At 52.2% G+C, this 17,595-nt stretch overlaps 5 protein-coding genes across 5 annotated transcripts; 4 read left to right on the top strand and 1 right to left on the bottom strand.

Moving 5' to 3' along the window:
* Window positions 1–647: 647 nt before the first annotated feature.
* Window positions 648–1,910, top strand: CCOS01_14520 (transaldolase; the record flags this gene model as incomplete). The annotated part of the gene is made up of 5 exons (XM_060462663.1): window positions 648–702; window positions 779–972; window positions 1,032–1,140; window positions 1,199–1,430; window positions 1,508–1,910. 5 exons carry the CDS (start codon window positions 648–650, stop codon window positions 1,908–1,910), a joined length of 993 nt encoding a protein of 330 aa, XP_060306494.1.
* A 202-nt stretch (window positions 1,911–2,112) lies between these two features.
* Window positions 2,113–4,642, bottom strand: CCOS01_14519 (high-affinity methionine permease; the record flags this gene model as incomplete). The annotated part of the gene is made up of 5 exons (XM_060462662.1): window positions 2,113–3,009; window positions 3,062–3,103; window positions 3,167–3,322; window positions 3,406–4,172; window positions 4,450–4,642. The coding sequence occupies 5 exons, from the start codon at window positions 4,640–4,642 to the stop codon at window positions 2,113–2,115; spliced, it is 2,055 nt and encodes a 684-aa protein (XP_060306493.1).
* A 2,126-nt stretch (window positions 4,643–6,768) lies between these two features.
* On the top strand, window positions 6,769–9,820 carry CCOS01_14518 (uncharacterized protein; the record flags this gene model as incomplete). Its single annotated transcript, XM_060462661.1, has 7 exons — window positions 6,769–6,862; window positions 7,069–7,417; window positions 7,459–7,903; window positions 7,957–8,114; window positions 8,182–8,318; window positions 8,369–8,564; window positions 8,620–9,820. The coding sequence occupies 7 exons, from the start codon at window positions 6,769–6,771 to the stop codon at window positions 9,818–9,820; spliced, it is 2,580 nt and encodes an 859-aa protein (XP_060306492.1).
* Window positions 9,821–12,285: 2,465 nt separating this feature from the next.
* CCOS01_14517 (uracil-xanthine permease) lies at window positions 12,286–14,486 on the top strand (the record flags this gene model as incomplete). Its single annotated transcript, XM_060462660.1, has 8 exons — window positions 12,286–12,698; window positions 12,756–12,907; window positions 12,962–13,069; window positions 13,124–13,372; window positions 13,434–13,551; window positions 13,614–13,797; window positions 13,853–13,917; window positions 13,970–14,486. 8 exons carry the CDS (start codon window positions 12,286–12,288, stop codon window positions 14,484–14,486), a joined length of 1,806 nt encoding a protein of 601 aa, XP_060306491.1.
* Window positions 14,487–15,313: 827 nt separating this feature from the next.
* Window positions 15,314–17,461, top strand: CCOS01_14516 (NCS1 nucleoside transporter; the record flags this gene model as incomplete). Its single annotated transcript, XM_060462659.1, has 6 exons — window positions 15,314–15,370; window positions 15,426–15,862; window positions 15,944–15,998; window positions 16,060–16,175; window positions 16,232–16,992; window positions 17,055–17,461. 6 exons carry the CDS (start codon window positions 15,314–15,316, stop codon window positions 17,459–17,461), a joined length of 1,833 nt encoding a protein of 610 aa, XP_060306490.1.
* Between the last annotated feature and the right edge of the window lie 134 nt (window positions 17,462–17,595).

Raw genomic sequence — 17,595 nt, 5'->3', positions numbered from 1 at the left:
TCTTCTGCTCTTAAGGTACAGCCAAGCCGATAGCTGTCTGCAAACTTCTGGTGGCCACGCAGGGAGACGTGTTTCAGGCTCGCTTGCGCTTCCCCGTATCATGAGGTCAGGAGATCAGGAGATCAGGAGCGGTATACGGAACGCTTCCTCACGATCTCTTCTACTGGCATGTACACTTCCCGCGGCCCCTTGTTCGGGGTTCGAGCTTCGTGGACCATACTGAAGCTCCTCACTCCCGCAACACCGTGGGGAGAGCAATGCGGGGTGTCCGGTCTTCCTCCGAACTCCTCTTACCTTAGCTAAGAGAGACCAATACCTAGACCCTCCCACCTCAAGGCACTCTTCCGCGTGTTCTAGCCTCCAACGCAAGTGGTTCCCGTCCGTAGCTGAAGCCGGCGGGAGAAGAGAGATCTCGCCGTGACTGAATAAGTCTCAACACACCTTCTGCTTCCCCCACGATTCCTTCTCAACACTTCGTCTCTTTGGGAACACATCCTTTCGGGCCAGCTGACTGCCTCGCGTTAAAGCAAGTCGACATCCTACATTATCTTCCAGCTTTGATAGCTTCCTCCGATTTGCTGCCTTTGCATTACCGCCGTACATTGCCTTGCATTGATATTGCCCACACGCAGCTATTACGACCCGTCATGGCACAATCTAACTCCCTGTTAGACACGCTGAGGTCCGTGAGCCGAGTCGACTGTGACACTCTTGACGTTGAAGGCGAGAACCTTCCATCATGACAACCCCAATGTGCTCGGTTCTGACCTTGCTTTAGTTGCCAAAGAGCTGGGTCCCTTTGTCGATCACACCTCCAACCAGGCAATCGCCTATGGCGAGCTCACCAAGACAACCGCAGATGGCAAGCTATACCACGAGCAACTCATCCGGGACTCCGTACAGGATGCCCAGGACTGGGCTCACGCGGCCTGGCCAGACATTGACCCGATTCTTCTCGCAGTCGAGATCATGGTACCTTGGTTCGGCGAAGCTCTTGATAACGGCATCCACCATCGCTGACATATTTGTAGATGGTCAGACTATCACTCAAGTTCATCCCGTATTTGACAGGATACTTCCACATTCAGACCAACACAGACTGGTCCTATTCGGTCGAGAAAACTGTCAAGAATGCCGAAAGTATGTTGCCATATAGGCCTGCAACGATCAGAGCTAACCGCGCTGCCCTGCTTCCTAGGAATTGTTGAGACCTTCAAGAAGGTGGAGCCCACATTCGACGTGAACCGTGTCTGTATCAAGATTCCGTCCACCTACGAGGGCATTGCTGCTTGCAGGATCCTCGAGAATAAGGGAATTGCAACATTGGCGACGACCATGTTTTGCATGGAGCAAGCGGCCCTGGCTGCCCATGCCGGCTGCACCTACATTGCGCCGTATGTGAACGAACTAAAGGTTCACTTCGTCCCAGGGTAAGAACCATCTCAAATACGGCCTTAGGCACGGCGACCTGAGCAGGATCGAATGACTGACCCTTGGGCGCCCTTAGTTATGTGGACGAGAACAAGGCTTTCAACTTCTGCAGACAGGCGCAGGCTTACTATGTCGAGACAAAGGCCAAGACCCAGGTCCTGGCAGCTAGTCTGACCACCGTTCCTGAGGTGATGCAGTTGGCCGGCATTCAGCACGTCACCGTCTCGCCGCCGCTCCTCCGGGCTCTTGCGGCAGCGCCGTCCTCAACTTGGACGGAGAAGGTCGGTGGCTATTTCGCAGACGGGCCAGACGAGCGCTGGATCAAGGACTTCCAGGCTGCCTTGATAGACGAGAGCGAGTGGCGGTTTGCTTTTACTCGTAGCGGCAACGGCAGGTATGAGGAGAAGCTTATCCAGGCCATCAATATCTTCTCCGAGAAGCAACAGAGCCTAGAGGAGCTGGCGCGAAGCTATTTATAGATGAAGGCCTGCTACAATATAGAGTCACTGCTTGCAGATTCAAAGCGTAGACACAACGATCGTTAATCAAAAGACCTGGGTAATTTGATGCTACGTAGACATACCGTCTATCATTAGTATGAACCCAACAAAACCTCCGTTCCCTTTTCTTCCTCGGTCTTCCTCTCAGACCAGGATACCAAACACCACCCTGTCTACGCCATCACCAATGCCCTTCTCTTCCTGGCGATTGCTGCATGAATGCAGCAAAGTCAGTACCGGCGAAAGGGGACACTGGTGTTTCCCTCATGTCGGCATTAGTTTGTCTGGAGTCGTCAAACACCGGACGCCGGGCACGAAGCGCTTCCCTACCAACCCAGCTAAGATAGACAGTCTCGTGGACCTGTATGAGATCGGGCCCAATTTCCGTCGAGCCCCGGCCGCTTCTATCTGCCTGCTCGAATTCCGGCTTCTTCTCCACCACAAATACTCTATGGTCCTTCCTCTCGATATAACGAGCGACAAGAACAAAGCCGATGAACCAAGCAACACCTAGACCGATGATGATCCATGAGACCGTGGGAATCACCCACCAGGGATTCAGCTGCGTAGATAGGTACTTCGAAGGAGGAACCCAGTTGGTGATCACCGGGTAAAGCCCACCGCACATGTATACGAATGCGCAAAAGACGGACAGAAAGGGACGGAAACGCTTTCCAGTCATCTCGGCCCAAGTACACGGCAACGGCGGCGGGTCTTTCCCAAATGTCGAAGCGTCGTCGTCGCTAAGGGTAGTCGGAGGTCCGCGGAACCGCAAGATGAGAATGCCCAGCCCCAAGAATGTCCCGATGAAGGCATTAATGACATAGGCGCTCAGGGATGTAAGCAGGGTGTAGGCATCTTTCGGTCTCATATTGTAGGTCGCGAATATCAGTATAGTACAGCTGACGAAATGGAGAAGCAAGGCTCCGACGGGGGTTTTCTCGCTGTGATGCTCTGGCGAAAGCCACTTCAGTCGAAGAACCGATGAGAACCATCCCTTCCTCTGGAACCAGCGCAGTACACGACCGATACTCATATCCGTGTTTTGTGCAAAGAACTTGGGCCACGGAAGCATTCCCTGGTCGTTGTGAGTTTTGGTCTCGTACATCTAACATCGAGGCTTTACTCACTTCTTTCGCAATCTCCTGTTTAACTCTGGCGGCTGTGTATGTCTGTTGAAACGTCATATTAGCGGACGTACACGGCGTGGATGCTCAGGGAGACAATTAACTGACCATGACGATGATGTTACCCAAGGACGAGATGGCAAGAAAGGCGTTGAAGATCCGGGCCCCGGTATCGCTAGCTGAGCCAAGTGTCCCAAATGTTAGTTCGAAGAACTTTTGTGCAACATTTTCGTTGATTTGGTCCTCTTTTGGGACAACGACCATCTATCTCGAAGTCAGCAAAACCTTCTTCCCCGCTTCCGATCCCGACTGTAGGATGGAGCCAAGAGCCGAGCAAAGGAACCCACATAGCAAATATTCACTGCAAGGTAAAGCGTCACAACGGTGCCAACACCGGCACCCATGGCGATAGGAAACTTCTTCTTCGGCCTACTAATCTCCCCAAGGACATAGTTGGGCTGCTCGAAGCCGGAGAAGCTGAATATGATGGCGAGAAACGCTTGAGCGTAGCTGTTGGCGTCGTTTGACGCGTTTTTGAAAGAATTCTTGGGTGAAGTGTTTTCACCAAAGACGTTCTTGGCACCTGGGAATCCTCCTGCACCAACGACAATCGTCGCTACAATGATGAGAAGCATGATCATGATTTTGACGACTGCGAGGATATTGTTGAGCAAGATTCCCCCGCGTCTAGAGAAAGCATGAATTCCACAAGAGAATGTAGCTACGGCAAGGGCGATACCGCGAACAAGGCCGTTTCCTGGCTCCGATATGCCGGCGGCTTCGAGAAGTCGCATGGCAAAGTGAATGCTGTTGCCCGCCATGTTACCCAAAATGATAAAGCTGATGCCAAATATACAAGTCGACAAGAGCAAAGTGTTCTTCCGGTAGGCTGGCTTGCGGAAAACGTATTGTAAGTAGACGAGGTCACCACCGCTTCGCGGGACGCTGTGATCGTGCCCATTGATCAGATATCTGGGCACGTTCAAGCCATACTCAATGTACACATGAGTTCCACAAAGACAATAGATTATCCCGGCCAACCAGAAGAGTAGCGTTGCACCAACACTTCGTGTGCCTCGCATTACTCTTTGTGGGGACATGAAGATACCAGTTCCTAGATTAACCATCTAACTTAGCGCTCCATTGCTCTGGAAAGTAAGTTGAAGACGAGTTGTTGTTTACAATGATTACCTCCTCATGGTGTTTCTGGTAATGAAGACAAGAAACCGTGAAAACAATGAGGGAAAGGGGGGAGCACAGTGAGCAGAATTTCCCACATGTACAGAAACATCAACGCATGCGCCGCTTGAGAGGGCCAAGGGCCGGAGTGAATCAATCATATCGGTTTTGAGAAACCCTTACATCTATAGGTAAAGAATCAAACTACTCACCAATCATACGGTTGATGACTAGACAGGCTACGTCGAAGTATCCTAGTCGGAAGCCCTCCTTTGGAGCATGCGTGACGATGCCATTGCCGTCACTGATGGGGTCAATCACCTCGTCAATATCACTGTGGACTGAAGCCTCTTCAGCACCCCGTGGCTCTTGGTAGAAACCAATGGAGTTGGGAAAGTCGTTCATTGTCGAAACCGTGTTGATTTGAAAAGAATGCAAGTTTGGAGTCCAAGCCTTGCGGTCGCTCCGTAGCAGGAGATCAACGCAATGTTCGTATCGCTCGCTTTCACAAGATACATGACAGGTAGGCCCGCCATGGGTGTCTTCACATTATGTATGGCACACTTCTCTCGGCTCGACTTAGGTGCGTGTGTGTGACGAGCTGCTGGCATACATGTCGGGCGTAATCTAGAAACAGCACGTATCTGGGGCGCGCACCACAGAAAGACAAACAGGCAGACTTGGCCATGGGTTGATAGCGGCTCGCATGCATGCCGAGGCAGCCACATCCTAGGACGGGGGCTGGTCGAGTCACTCGTGCCACGACAGCCTCGTCCAGAAATATGCCTCGCAAGGCATACCTGAGGTCTTTCCTTGCGCGCATCTTGGCAACTTAGACACAAGAGGTCTCAACGACGTCTTACCTTATTACCAAGACTCTGGCGACTACACAGCTGCCAAGTTGTGCCCGATCTAGTGGGTGATTTAGTCTCAGTACTCGAGCGATGATAGGTCTAGCGAAGCGAGCACGAATGGGAAGAGTCCCGGGAAAACTCAAGGTGACACCCCCTTCTGAGTCTTACACCGAGGTTGGCACGTCGGGAAGTTATACTACCTACCTCGAAGCCGTCAATCTGTATAGCTCACTGCCACCGCCACATGCATTGCACGCATGGGCTGAGTGCTGATCATCGTTATTAGTCAAGGGTATATAAGCGTATTCACTTAAAGCCTCGCCCGGTATTCTCTTAAGCATACCCAAACACTAGTCCTAACTGATACTCGCTCAACAAGTTCAGATTGCTTCCATTTACATCTGGGCATGACGGCAAGTATAGTGCAATAAGACATTTCAATATCCAAGCTTGGCAGTGAAGCCTCCAGCAACTCACGATCAAGAGTGTCCGGAACTGACTAAATGGTTCATCACCAAGGGGGGAGCAGACGACTGTGAAGACCCCCAAGTTTGCGGGGTTGATGACTTTATCAAGGATAGGCTTCTGTCCGATTAGTTCATCTTAAATACTTCGAGATGTGAGTGGCACGACCGCACAGTTCAATAGCTTATCTCGCAATCTTCCACTTCCGCCGCAGACATGCATACCACCCAGCAGCTGGAGGGTCCAGCCCCGATTGACGGGATTGGATATCATCGTAGGGGTGTCTCGGGTAACTGAGACCGCGTGACAGCCTTTTCTTTCCCTCCCTTTCTGAATAAGACCCCCCGGTTTCCATGCGCGGAGGAAATCCGCGCATGAGAACAGGGTGGGCTTGCTCTTAATGGATGCGTAGGAGGTGAGACGTATATGGCTTCCACGCCATCCTGGAGTCTCTTTCACTCACTACGGAGTAAACTCGACTCGAGCTGCTATCGCTTGACTAGGTAGAGATGGCTGCTAGGAGACGACAGCCCAGGTTTGTGCTCGGCTGCTCGGTACTGCCACGGTCGACGCGCGCAGTCACACTTCGAGGACGAGAGACAGCCGACTTGTAGGCCAAGCAAGACTATTTGAGAGAGCCACACGAGTAGGTCAGAGGAGGTCATTCTCCCCTGCTGCCTGCATGGATGCCCGCTCCATCCTTTCTTTCTCTCGGTGTCGATTTAGGTAGAGCTGTCTGGGCTGCCGAACACAGACTCGGGTTGGTCCGAGGCAGCAAACACAGATATGCCCATGTCGTCGCTACTAGCCTCACTATCTTCTTCCACGCCCGCCTCCCGTGCCTCTTTCGCTGTCCGGCTGGAGGGTTGTCGCTGCTTCCACTTGTGCTTATTCCATATGCTCGTTCCTTGTCCTACTGCCCACCCCTGCGTTCCTTGGGGCGGCTCGCTCTCATCTCTGTGACATGCCTGCAGCTCGGTGGCGTCTAAGGTTACTCTGTCGTGTGCTCCCACCCTGCGGTTGGGCTTTACTTCAAATCTGCCTTCGTTCCCCTCATCTGCTTCGCATCTCAGCCCTCTTGGTGAAGCCCGGTTTGGGGAATTTCCATTAGTCGTCTTCCTCGCACGTATTGACACCATCGCCCTTTCAATGCCAATCATCTTATAAGGCGCATTTCACAAAAGAACTACCTGCCCCTTGCCTCGTTACCCAATGGCAGGGCCAATCCAGTTGGGAGATGTCATCAACTTCAGCAAGCTCGCGTGGGACGTGTACAAGTTCGGTTGGGATAATGACTTCAACGCCAGTGAGTTCCTCGGCGCAATGAATATAACTCTCTAGGGCTGCCACTCTCATCGCCATGCCATCCACAACATGTAGAGCTCTATTTGAGAACATCTTATGTATCTGGTATTTCTCTGGAGATCGTTGGCGCCCTTCAAACACAAGCCATAGCTCAACTCAAAAAACCCTAAAAATACAGAAGTCGGCACTGACTTACGGTGATCGCAGCCCGACAATACGCAGAGTTCGGTCGCGATGTTAGGGGATTGGCCGAGAACCTCGACATCCTCGGCCGCGTGGTAGACAAAGCCGGCCAGTCATTTCACCAGGAAACAGCGTTCAAGCTTGAGCCATTGCGTTGGGATCGGTCGTCACTCAACGAGATCATAGGCGACTATCACGAGACATTGACAGAATGCTGCACTCTGATAGAGAACAACCATCGCTACCGCCTCAGCAGCGGCCCAGTAAGAAATATCGAATGGAATGTTCTCGTGGCGCCGGCGGCAGATCGTCTGCGAGCGCGCATAGCCTTACATAGTTCCAAGGTTCTTCATGTGCTGAAGCCTTTTGAAATGTCAGTTCTACCTGATCCCATCCGTTTCAGAGCACTAACAGAGCCAGCGACCTTCTTTGTCGGATCCATGAAGACCTCGCCGGTCGTATGAATGCTATGCACCTTGACTTACGTCGCTTCATGGGAATTCTCGTGCCTGATATGGAACAGGCCCTCGCTCAACAGGTTCACCGGGAATCTCTTCACTTTGATGTGCCTCCAGATATCGAGGATGGATTTCTGCGAGCGTGGGCGGCTGACAGACCGGATGACGCTTTTGAACCAAGTCTCCAGGAGATTGCAGATGCTTTCGTTATTCATTACCACAAGTCCACCATCGGGTTTACTGCCGGTATCCTGGTGGAGAATAAGGTTCCCGAGTTAGGGCAATATATCAGCCTTTTGAAGTGTGTCTGGCTGATGAGACGGATTCGTCGTTCGAACGAACTCACTCAGCAGGGCCGGACCTTATCCCATTGGCCCTCCTACATCCAGGAGCTGGAAGACGTAAGTCGAGCCTTCAATCTCATGCTACCTTGAATAGTACTGACCTGTGCTAGGGTCTTGCATCGCAATGCGATCGATTTAAGCAAGAGCTCATGGCACCAAGTCTAGCAGGTTTAATACCTGAGATGTTTGACATATGGCCTGAAAAAGAGCTTGCTCAGCTTGTGGACGTGGTGACGAGGGATGCTCTCATGGAAGAGGTCATGGATGCGTAAGTTCTGTCCTTAGACCAGGCCTTGACATAATGTGGGCGGTAACTAATATCAGTTTCGCGTCAGACCATTACAGGGCGCCACTTCCAACGTTGAGAGGAAGCTTCAGCTGCTTCGCCGAATGGGCGCTGATGGCAAACGCTTCAGGATAAACATTTCGGGCGTTGAATTAGGGGGATCGAGCAGGACTGCACGTCGTCAAGGTATGGATGCTCTAGCCAGATAGCATCCTCGAGTTGTTGACAATGAATAGCCGAGACCATCGATTTCGACATCACGACCGTCATACTAAATCCTCTTTATGCAGTGCCATCTAACTCTTTCGGCGCATGGGACATGATCTTGCGCAAGGATGAACGGATTGCCAAGCTGGCTTTCACGCAGTTGAAAGATGCTGCCAAGTTCCAACAAGCTGTGACTGGTTTCAAGGCGTTTGATAGTTACAGCCAGTCAGTATCATAGACCCACACACTGAAGGATGCCAACAGCTAACAACACCGATAGGTACAAGGCTATGGTTAGCTTTGTTGTGTCTGGAAGAGGAGATCCGATTGTCGAGGGAGCATGTGTACAGTTGTGGGTTCCAAAGCAACTCGATGGACAGCTCGTTACGAATAACGAGGCAACGCTCGAGCAGAGCACGTCACCATCCCAGTCAGGGGTGTTTTCTCCATCTAGCACATCAAGACAGAGTACCCTCCGCAGCGTATGGAACACCGCAAACCCATTCACCACCAGTCCTACCGAGACTGTGTCTATGTGGGGTAACAGCGGTCCACCGGCCGTAGGCGCATCACGGAGTCGTTCGATGCCATCACCGCCAACAATCGCCGGCCCATTTGGAGTTCGGGCTCCCATGATGATACCGAGACGGCCAGTAGGATCGGGTAGCACACAAATAACAACAGCATCGCCACCCAATGCGAATCGGCAGGCAACGTTATCGACATCACCTGCGAGCCCTCGGTCTTCATCCCTGCTTCCGGGTTCATGGCAGTCAAGGACACCATCCGTATCAACAGTCTACAGCCGACCTGACCGGACCTTCAGCGTTTCAAGCAACTACTCGGCGACGACATCACCATCGAACCATAGTTCTAGCGGAAGCGACGCGCACACCGTGACTGTAACGATAGGGGGGCACACGACTGGGACTGTCCACAGGCGCCCTCCCAAGCCAATGCTGGTGCTGTTCACGCAGAATATGCAGACAGGAAAGCGAGCATTGGTAACCATTGACATTGACGAAGACACCGATGTCAACCCAGACCGGTGCAACTGCCGCCGGTCAGGAAAAGACGGATCATCATGTCAGATTGCTGCCATTGAGCAGAACCGAGGCAACACCGAGCTATCAGTGCGAAGATACGAAAGCCGAGACGACGACATGGACTGGAATCTGGCCAAGTTGGCACTGGGGCGGCGAGGGGAGAAGGACTATGCTGCTGCTGTCTGGAAGGACGTCCGACGCATCAGCATCATGTTCCCGACTTCCCAAGATAGGGCAAAGTTTGGAGGCACACCGAACATATGCCAGTGCAGCGCGAAAACAGAAGCCGAACTGAGCAAGTGTCTCAAGGATAAACACAAGGGGCTGCTGGGGTTTGTCCGGGAATCTGGCCGGCAGCAGTTGAACGAATATCATCGGGTGCGATTCGAATCGCAGCAGGACGTGGTTCGTGGGATGAGAGACGACTATCGATGACAGCTGCTGGAAGAAATTTCGATCAAAGGATAATGCGGTTGAGCTGTGTATGTACGACTGGGTTGAAGCTGCCTAAGTTAAGTAGTTTTTATCGCGGCATCTTTAGATCGTGATCTAGTTCTTTTGGTGTTACGGCGTCGGCGGCGATAATGAAGCGAACGATGCGCCTGCGTGTTTCTAGTCGGACAATAAGATGAGGGAAATCTGGAAGAGGATATTCGCCAAGTCATAGAGAGATGATCAGGCGGAGGGCGTGCTCCAGCTTTCGTCAGCCGGGAGACCATCTCTACTTTTCGTCAACGACTAGTATTGGATAGCCCCACGCGCGTTTGCGAGAGTGGCCTTTCCATTCAGATGTCTGAAACACTTTGATAGCTCATTATCCTTTGGGCTTACTTGAATTAAACAAACAAAATTAGGTTTTTTTGTTATCAAGGGCGACATTTGAGTAAAGTCGGATAAGTCATGGATAAGGAGAGCCGGGAATTAGTGATGGTTCAGCTTTCCGAACCGGAGATAACCTCAGACTCACTGGTGAGCTTCCTAAGGTCTCTTCGGCGAGACCCTTTATGGGGGTTCTCCCTTGCTGTCGGAGCCCGCCGATGGCAGACAGAAGCTCTCTGGTGTCTTTGCTGTTTCTAGCAGAGAGCGACGCGTCTATTGCAATTCTTCATCCCGCCCAGCCCTGCCGAAGAGCTGCATCTCCGAGTCTCGGCAGCAGACTAAGCCAATGAGATAGGCGCTGTGTCGCGGGTGTCGACGCCTCTATCTCCCGGGATTCCCTCCTTGACTCGATTGGGGTGCTTTCTTATCTCTACGGAGACTTGGTGTGCGCTTCTCTGGGGTGCCTGGGTGGCCTGGTCAGCTCTTATCTTCACGCCAGTCCGGATCTAAGCAGTTGGTTTGCTTCTTTGGGGCTCTTTGGGGGGAGAGGGGCTCTGGATTGGCATCCGTTAGAAGGTGTGTCGCGTAAAAGAATGTCTGCCCACAACCTTTCGGTGGGCAGAGGTCAGGCCTGGGTAAGAGGCATCAGACGATGTATCTGAAGCTGAGGCAAAGCAGCATCGTGTGCTTCTTGACGTGTTGAAGAGTCAGAGTCAAAGGTGTTGAGCTGACACTATCCATAAACCAGGGGGGAGACCATTACTCGCGCACGAACCATTCCCAATTTTACCCACGAACGACTGTCATCAAGGTACACCCAAGTTGCCAATTTCTCAATGGCATGATGCATTTCTCTACAGCACCACACGATCGTGGTTGTTCCGCCACCGTTTGGAGTCAAGAAGGATGAGCCGTAGAAACGGCAACTCGATCTGGCCGGCGGCGAGCAGCGATCATGGCATTACGTCGGGGAAGTTCGCGGCAGGATGGAACCTACAGAGATCATCAGCCGCCGAGAAAAAAATGGATAATTAATGAGACACTGACAAGACAACTGTGCTGAGAGCCGTGAGAGTCGGGACCCCCGCGGAGATCACACAAGGCGAGCCGCTGGCAGTTGACCCATCATCCCGCTCTTTGGCGCCGCATGTCGCACTTCGAACTTCGCAGCTCGCCGCATCTCTCTATTACTCTGTAGCTTGATCTCCCCGGGCCCATGTAGGACGTGCCCGAACGAGCACTCAGAGGATGAAGGCGGGATTCTCCTGGTGTGCCACGCGGGAGCGATGCCGGGGAGTTCCCCCACACTCAGGCCCTCTCACCCCCCCCCCCCAAAGAAGATGTCGACGTTGGTTCTGATGGGTGCTCCGGATCCTCTGCAGTAGCGCCATTGCTGCTGTTGGGTCGCTGTATCAGGCATGACGGAACAAACATGTCACTTGCAAGATACCAAGTTGCGTTCTACCTAGTTGTTTCCTCTCTCTGCTTCTCAAGACTTGACATGCCAACTACATGATGACGAGCTGTGAGTTCAGTAGCAAAGTAATGTATCTTCAGACTCTCTTTCTCTCTCACCACCCCTTGTTACTGGCAACCCACGTCCTAAGACAGCCGGTGCTACTCTGGATTCCTGGACTCGACCGTCAATCTTCTGCGCGCTCTCAGCTACGCAGCTACACACCCGTGGCACCCTACTCCAGAACCGGGCCCGCTCCTCTGGGGGATACACATTTTTTTTACTATCGCTAGCCATTCACATCGTTCCGAGCCGCTTATCCCACTGATAGCGGCTGAAGCTAATTGCTCGATACCATCAACTAAAAGGATCTCACCCATGCAAACAATGATCGAGTCAGATTGATATATAAAGAGAGATCCACAACCCTGCCTCTGGATGGTGATTCCGTGGATACCGTCGGGTCAAATTCTTTTGCCTTACCTTGTCTTGTCTTGTCTTGTTTTGTCTGCATCATCGACGAGTCTGACTCCTCTTCGAATCACAAAGTCGGCGTGGTCTTGGTCAATTACAGTCACCGCTAGCACCAAGTGCAGATTGCACGACTCAAAACGTCGGCGACATCATGGATGAAGATCAGGGCCCAAGCCAAATCGTCCCTGGGACAGCTCCCAAGCGGACAATGGGAGACCGCCTTCGCAGCACCAAGAACAGATTCTTCACCAAGGACGGCCTGATCGGCGACTACGACTATGCTTTCCTCTTCACCCCGAACTTGCCGTTTATGAGGAAGAGTCGCAAAGCCGCTCCCTTCTTTGGCTTGAACGACCGGATGCCTACGCTCTTGGCCCTGTTGCTAGGATTCCAGCACGCCCTTGCCATGTTGGCTGGCATCATCACGCCGCCTATCCTGCTGAGCGGCGCTGCAGGTGCTAATCTCACTGGGGAGATGCAACAATATCTTGTCTCCACAGCTTTGATTGTCTCCGGCTTGTTGTCCATGATCCAAATCACCAGATTCCATATTCTGAAGACTCCGTAAGAAGAAGAAATGCATCCCTACTGTGAGACATTCCAACTTACATCTCCATGTAGCTATTACATTGGAACTGGCTTGATCTCTGTAGTCGGTATCTCCTTTGCCATTATCCCGGTCGCTCAGGGAGCCCTCTCCCAAATGTATGCCAATGGATTCTGTCCGATGGATGGGGAGGGAAACAAGCTCCCGTGCCCTGACGGATACGGCGGTGAGTCTTACCCTTAAACCTTCAAGCAATGCTTGTTCAACTGACAGAGTGAAGCCATCATCGGCTCTAGTGCCCTTTGCGCTCTGATTGAGATTGCCATCTCCTTTATGCCCCCAAAGGTGATGCTTCGCATCTTCCCGCCCATCGTGACTGGCCCGACAGGTAAGCCCCCGAAACGTGAAAACCCGTGAGAGACGGCGTCTGACGTGTGCTCAGTCATGCTCATTGGCATCCACTTGATCGAGACTGGTTTCCAGAACTGGATGGGCGGCTCCGGCCCTTGTGCCAACCCGACTTCCGACTTCTTCGCCCGGTGCCCCAACATTTCCGCGCCTCATGCCCTCCCTTGGGGCTCCGCCGAGTACTTGGGCTTGGGTTTCTCCGTCTTCGTGACCATCATTCTCTGCGAGCGATTTGGCGCGCCCATCATGAAGTCGACATCCGTTGTTATTGGTCTCCTTGTTGGTGAGGAGCAATCCTGCGTCTTTCGCCATGCCCATATGCTCTGTTACTGACCTGCTCCTAGGATGCATCATCGCCGCTGCGACTGGTTACTTTGACCGCTCCGGAATCGACAGTGCCCCTGCCGCCTCTTTCATCTGGGTGCACACCTTTAAACTCACCCTTTACGGGCCGCTCATCTTGTAAGTCTCAAACTTCGAGTCATAGGCGAGCATGTGAAAACCGAAGCTAAACATGTCAACAGGCCTTTGTTAGCCGTCTATATCATCTGCGCCACCGAGGCCATTGGTGACATTACTGCTACTTGTGATGTCTCTCGCCTTGAGGTTGAGGGCCGTCTTTTCGAGTCCCGTATCCAGGGAGGCGTCCTCGCTGATGGTATCAACGGCGTTCTTGCGGCCCTAATGACCATCACACCTATGACAACTGTAAGCTGATGGAGTCTGCCCAGCTCTGAACAACTTAGGAACTGATTGAAGAAAGTTTGCTCAAAACAACGGAGTCATCGCTCTCACCCGCTGTGCTAACCGCAGCGCCGGCTACTGCTGGTATATTTTCTAATTCCAGTTCTCAAGATCTTCCCGGCTAACACTTGTCTAGTTGCTTCTTCCTCATCATTATGGGCATCTTTGCCAAATTCGCCGCATCGCTTGTCGCCATCCCCTCCTCCGTGCTTGGAGGTATGACCTCGTTCCTCTTCACGGCTGTCGCCGTCTCCGGTATGGCCATCATCACAAAGGGTGTGCCTTTCAACCGACGAAACCGCTTCATCCTGACCGCTGGTCTCACACTCGGCTATGGCGCCACTCTCGTTCCTACGTATTTTGACAACGTCTTTACGTATGCAGGTGACAACCGCGGCCTAAGGGGGTTCCTCGACGCCATCGTACTCATCATGGAGACGGGCTTCGCTATCACAGCCTTCGTCTGCATGTTCCTCAACTTTGTGCTCGACGAGGAGATTGAGGACACAGAGGGCCATGATGTCATCCCCACCACTGGTATCGTTACTCCAAAGGACGTTAATGGTGGGGAGAGTGCGCGGGGAGCTGATTCAGAGGACATTCAGCCCGTTGGGCATAACACCACTGGCAAGCGTGATGAAAAGCTGTCTTGAAGTCGAAAGCTGTGTTGATTTCAATGGCGTGGATGGTTGTGCGATTTTGCATTAAAAGCTGAGGGTTTCGTGTGTTTGAATGTGTTTTTGATCATGTACGAAGTTTGAATACCCGCCCTCACTGTCTCGAATTCACTCTGAGCCACTGTTGTGCAAGCCACGTATCTTACCGCAACGAGACTTTCCTGTGCCCCTTGCTTGGAGCATCCGGTGGCATTATATCTGACTACTAACATCTGACAGCAAGTATGGGCGAGAAGATCGCGCTTTAAAGACTTCAGTGTCATAAAGCAGATCATCAAGGTAGATAAGTGATAACCGATTCGACGCCACAGAAAGCTACGCTTCGGATACCTGACGTCTCATGCGAATGCTGCATTGTCGCCTCAACAACGCCACGCTAGATGGTTTCGGTTGTCAATTGGTCTTCTTTTGCACAGGCGGAATAGTAACATCGAGGGTTGATAAGAAGGCCGACGGCAATTGGTCACACGAATCCCACTCTGGTGCGTCTACCCCCTGCGCTGTTGATCGAGTGCCTGGCATCCCTCCATGTCGCCTCGTTATCTGTCTTTCCCCAAAGACCAGGCCATCAGGCTTACTTGGTCGACTTGCTTGCCCAGGATAATCGTTTGAGAGCATGGCTGAACAGTCAACCCCGACCAAGTAATCATTGGCGACATGGCCTTGTTTTCTTTGGGCTGCAGGATGCGGAGCTGGCCGGAGCGAATCCCGCAAATGTAGGTCGTATAGAGGTCGAAAGGTCACATCCGTAGACGAGTTGCTTTGCATAAAGCTGGATGCTTTCGGACTATATAGGTGTGGCCATGTCTCACTCCTCCTCGGCGTGGCTTGGTCTGCTGCAATTGTGCACCCACAAGGTTGTTGGCACACATCAATTTTCTCGGAAGGCCGTTTTTGACCACAACTTCAATCTAGGAGTGCGAGGGCGACGGTAATTTTGGTCTGCGTGAGGACTCGGACAGCTTCAACGACAGGATGAAGGGCATAAATATGCAGGAAGCGAGGCGGCGATTTACGTCGATGGAGGCATGGGAGCTTCCCAAGCACCCCAGCGCCATTGCGCCAGAAGGCGTACGAACCAACCCGGACATGGACCCCGTGCCGGTGCCAATGCGGACTTGGTCGTTGTGGACTATCCTGGCGTACTGGAGTACCGACCTTATGAACCTCTCAACTCTACAGACCGCCGGATCTATACTTGCTGTCGGACTCAGCTGGCGAGAGGCGATTCCCATCATGTTCGTCGGAACAACGTGTATCGCAATAGCAATGGTCCTCAATGGAGCCATAGGAAGTCGTCTACATGTCCCCTTCAGTGTCATTGCTACGGGTAGCTTTGGGTTCTACTTGAGGTATGTACTTTTGGTTGAAGTATACTTGAGTGGTCATGTAATATACTTAGCGCTTGGAATAGAAGCTGACTTTCATCACAGATACTTTGCCATTGTCAGCAGAGCCATCCTTGCTATGTTCTGGCTGGGTGTACAGGTATCGACTCGTACGCATCACTTCAACTGACTCCAATGCTAACACCAGTCTTCAATGATAGTGCGTCAACGGGAGTGTATGTGTGACGATCATGCTGAGTGCGTGGGCTCCCTCTTACGGACGGATTCCGAATGCCCTACCCGAATCGGCGGGCATCACCTCCATGGGAATGTGCTCGTGAGTCTGTTCATGGAGGCAATGGTTGTATATCAGAGTACTGACAAGTGACCCAGATTCTTCCTCTTCTGGATCATTCAACTGCCGTTGTTACTCATTCACCCCACTAAACTTCGACCGCTCTTCTACGTCAAGTTACTTGCTACTCCAGCTGTGGTTTTAGGGACCTTGGGATGGGCTGTCAAACAGGCCGGTGGCGGGGGTGATATCTTCAGGTTGCAACCTGAGTTCTCTCCAGGGACTTCCAAGTATGCCTGGCTTTGGCTGAGCTGCATGTCGTCGGTCTCGGGACAGTGGAGCACGATGGCAATCAATATTCCGGACTTCTTGCGCTATAGCAAGTCCAGGAACGCTCAAAACGTCCAGCTCATATTTGTCCCTATCGTTTTCACCTTGTGTGGAACCATGGGTATTATTACCACTTCGGCCACGAAAGTCTTCCAGGAAGACGGTGATTACCTTTGGAACCCGCTCGATATAGTCAGTCTTTGGTTGGGAAATGGCTCAGGAGGACGCTGTGCTGCCTTCTTCGGGGCTCTGGCATGGCTTATTGCAACGATCGGCACCAACGTCACGGCAAACAGCATCAGCGCAGCCAACGATCTGACTGTCATGTTCCCGCGCTACATCAACATTAGAAGGGGCAGTATAGTCGCTGCTGTGATAGGTGCCTGGGTTATTGTCCCGTGGAAGATTCTTGCCAGCGCCGCTACTTTCTTGAACTTCATGGGGGCATACGCTGTCTTCCTCGCTCCCCTGAGTGGTATCATGGCTGCTGACTTCTGGCTCGTTAAAAAACAACGATACGATCTGCCCGGTATGTCCAGTGACGATTCCTTATCTTGACCACCTTATACTAACACCCCGTTTTCTTTCTAGACTTATACGACCCTCATGGTCGCTATAGATACATCGCAGGCTGTAACTGGAGGGCATTTGTTGCTTTCATTGTGCCTGTTGCCCCCAACTTGCCCGGGATGGCTTTGGCAATCAGTGGCTACCCTGCGGTCCAGATCTCCGAGGGTGCTCAGAATCTCTACAGCTTTGATTGGCTTTTTGGATTCGTCGTCTCGATATTCCTGTATACCACACTGAGCTGGGTTGTACCTGCAAAGGAGACCTTGGTTGAGCAGACAATCTTGACCAGGGGAGACGGAATCGAGATTGAGGGAACGCGAGACGGTAGTGACATCGAGAACCCAAAGGTGCCCGAGAAGGTGTTGACCACAGCGGGAGATGGTCGTCACACTCCTGAATCGAGAGGCCTTAACGGAGGAACTGGGTGAATTCGAGAATGGAACCTGAAGGTGGTGCCGACCCGGAGCAATGTACTTGATTGACTGATTTCCCTAATCTCGGCTACTACGACGGTAACAACATCCCACATATCCACTTGCTTTGCTGAGGTCAGAAAGAAATC

Source organism: Colletotrichum costaricense (assembly GCF_030867565.1).
Source record: "Colletotrichum costaricense strain IMI 309622 chromosome Unknown Scaffold_21.1, whole genome shotgun sequence".
Lineage (NCBI taxonomy): Eukaryota > Fungi > Ascomycota > Sordariomycetes > Glomerellales > Glomerellaceae > Colletotrichum > Colletotrichum costaricense.
Note: the sequence above shows the minus strand (reverse complement) of the source record. Positions and strands in the feature narration are given on the sequence as shown.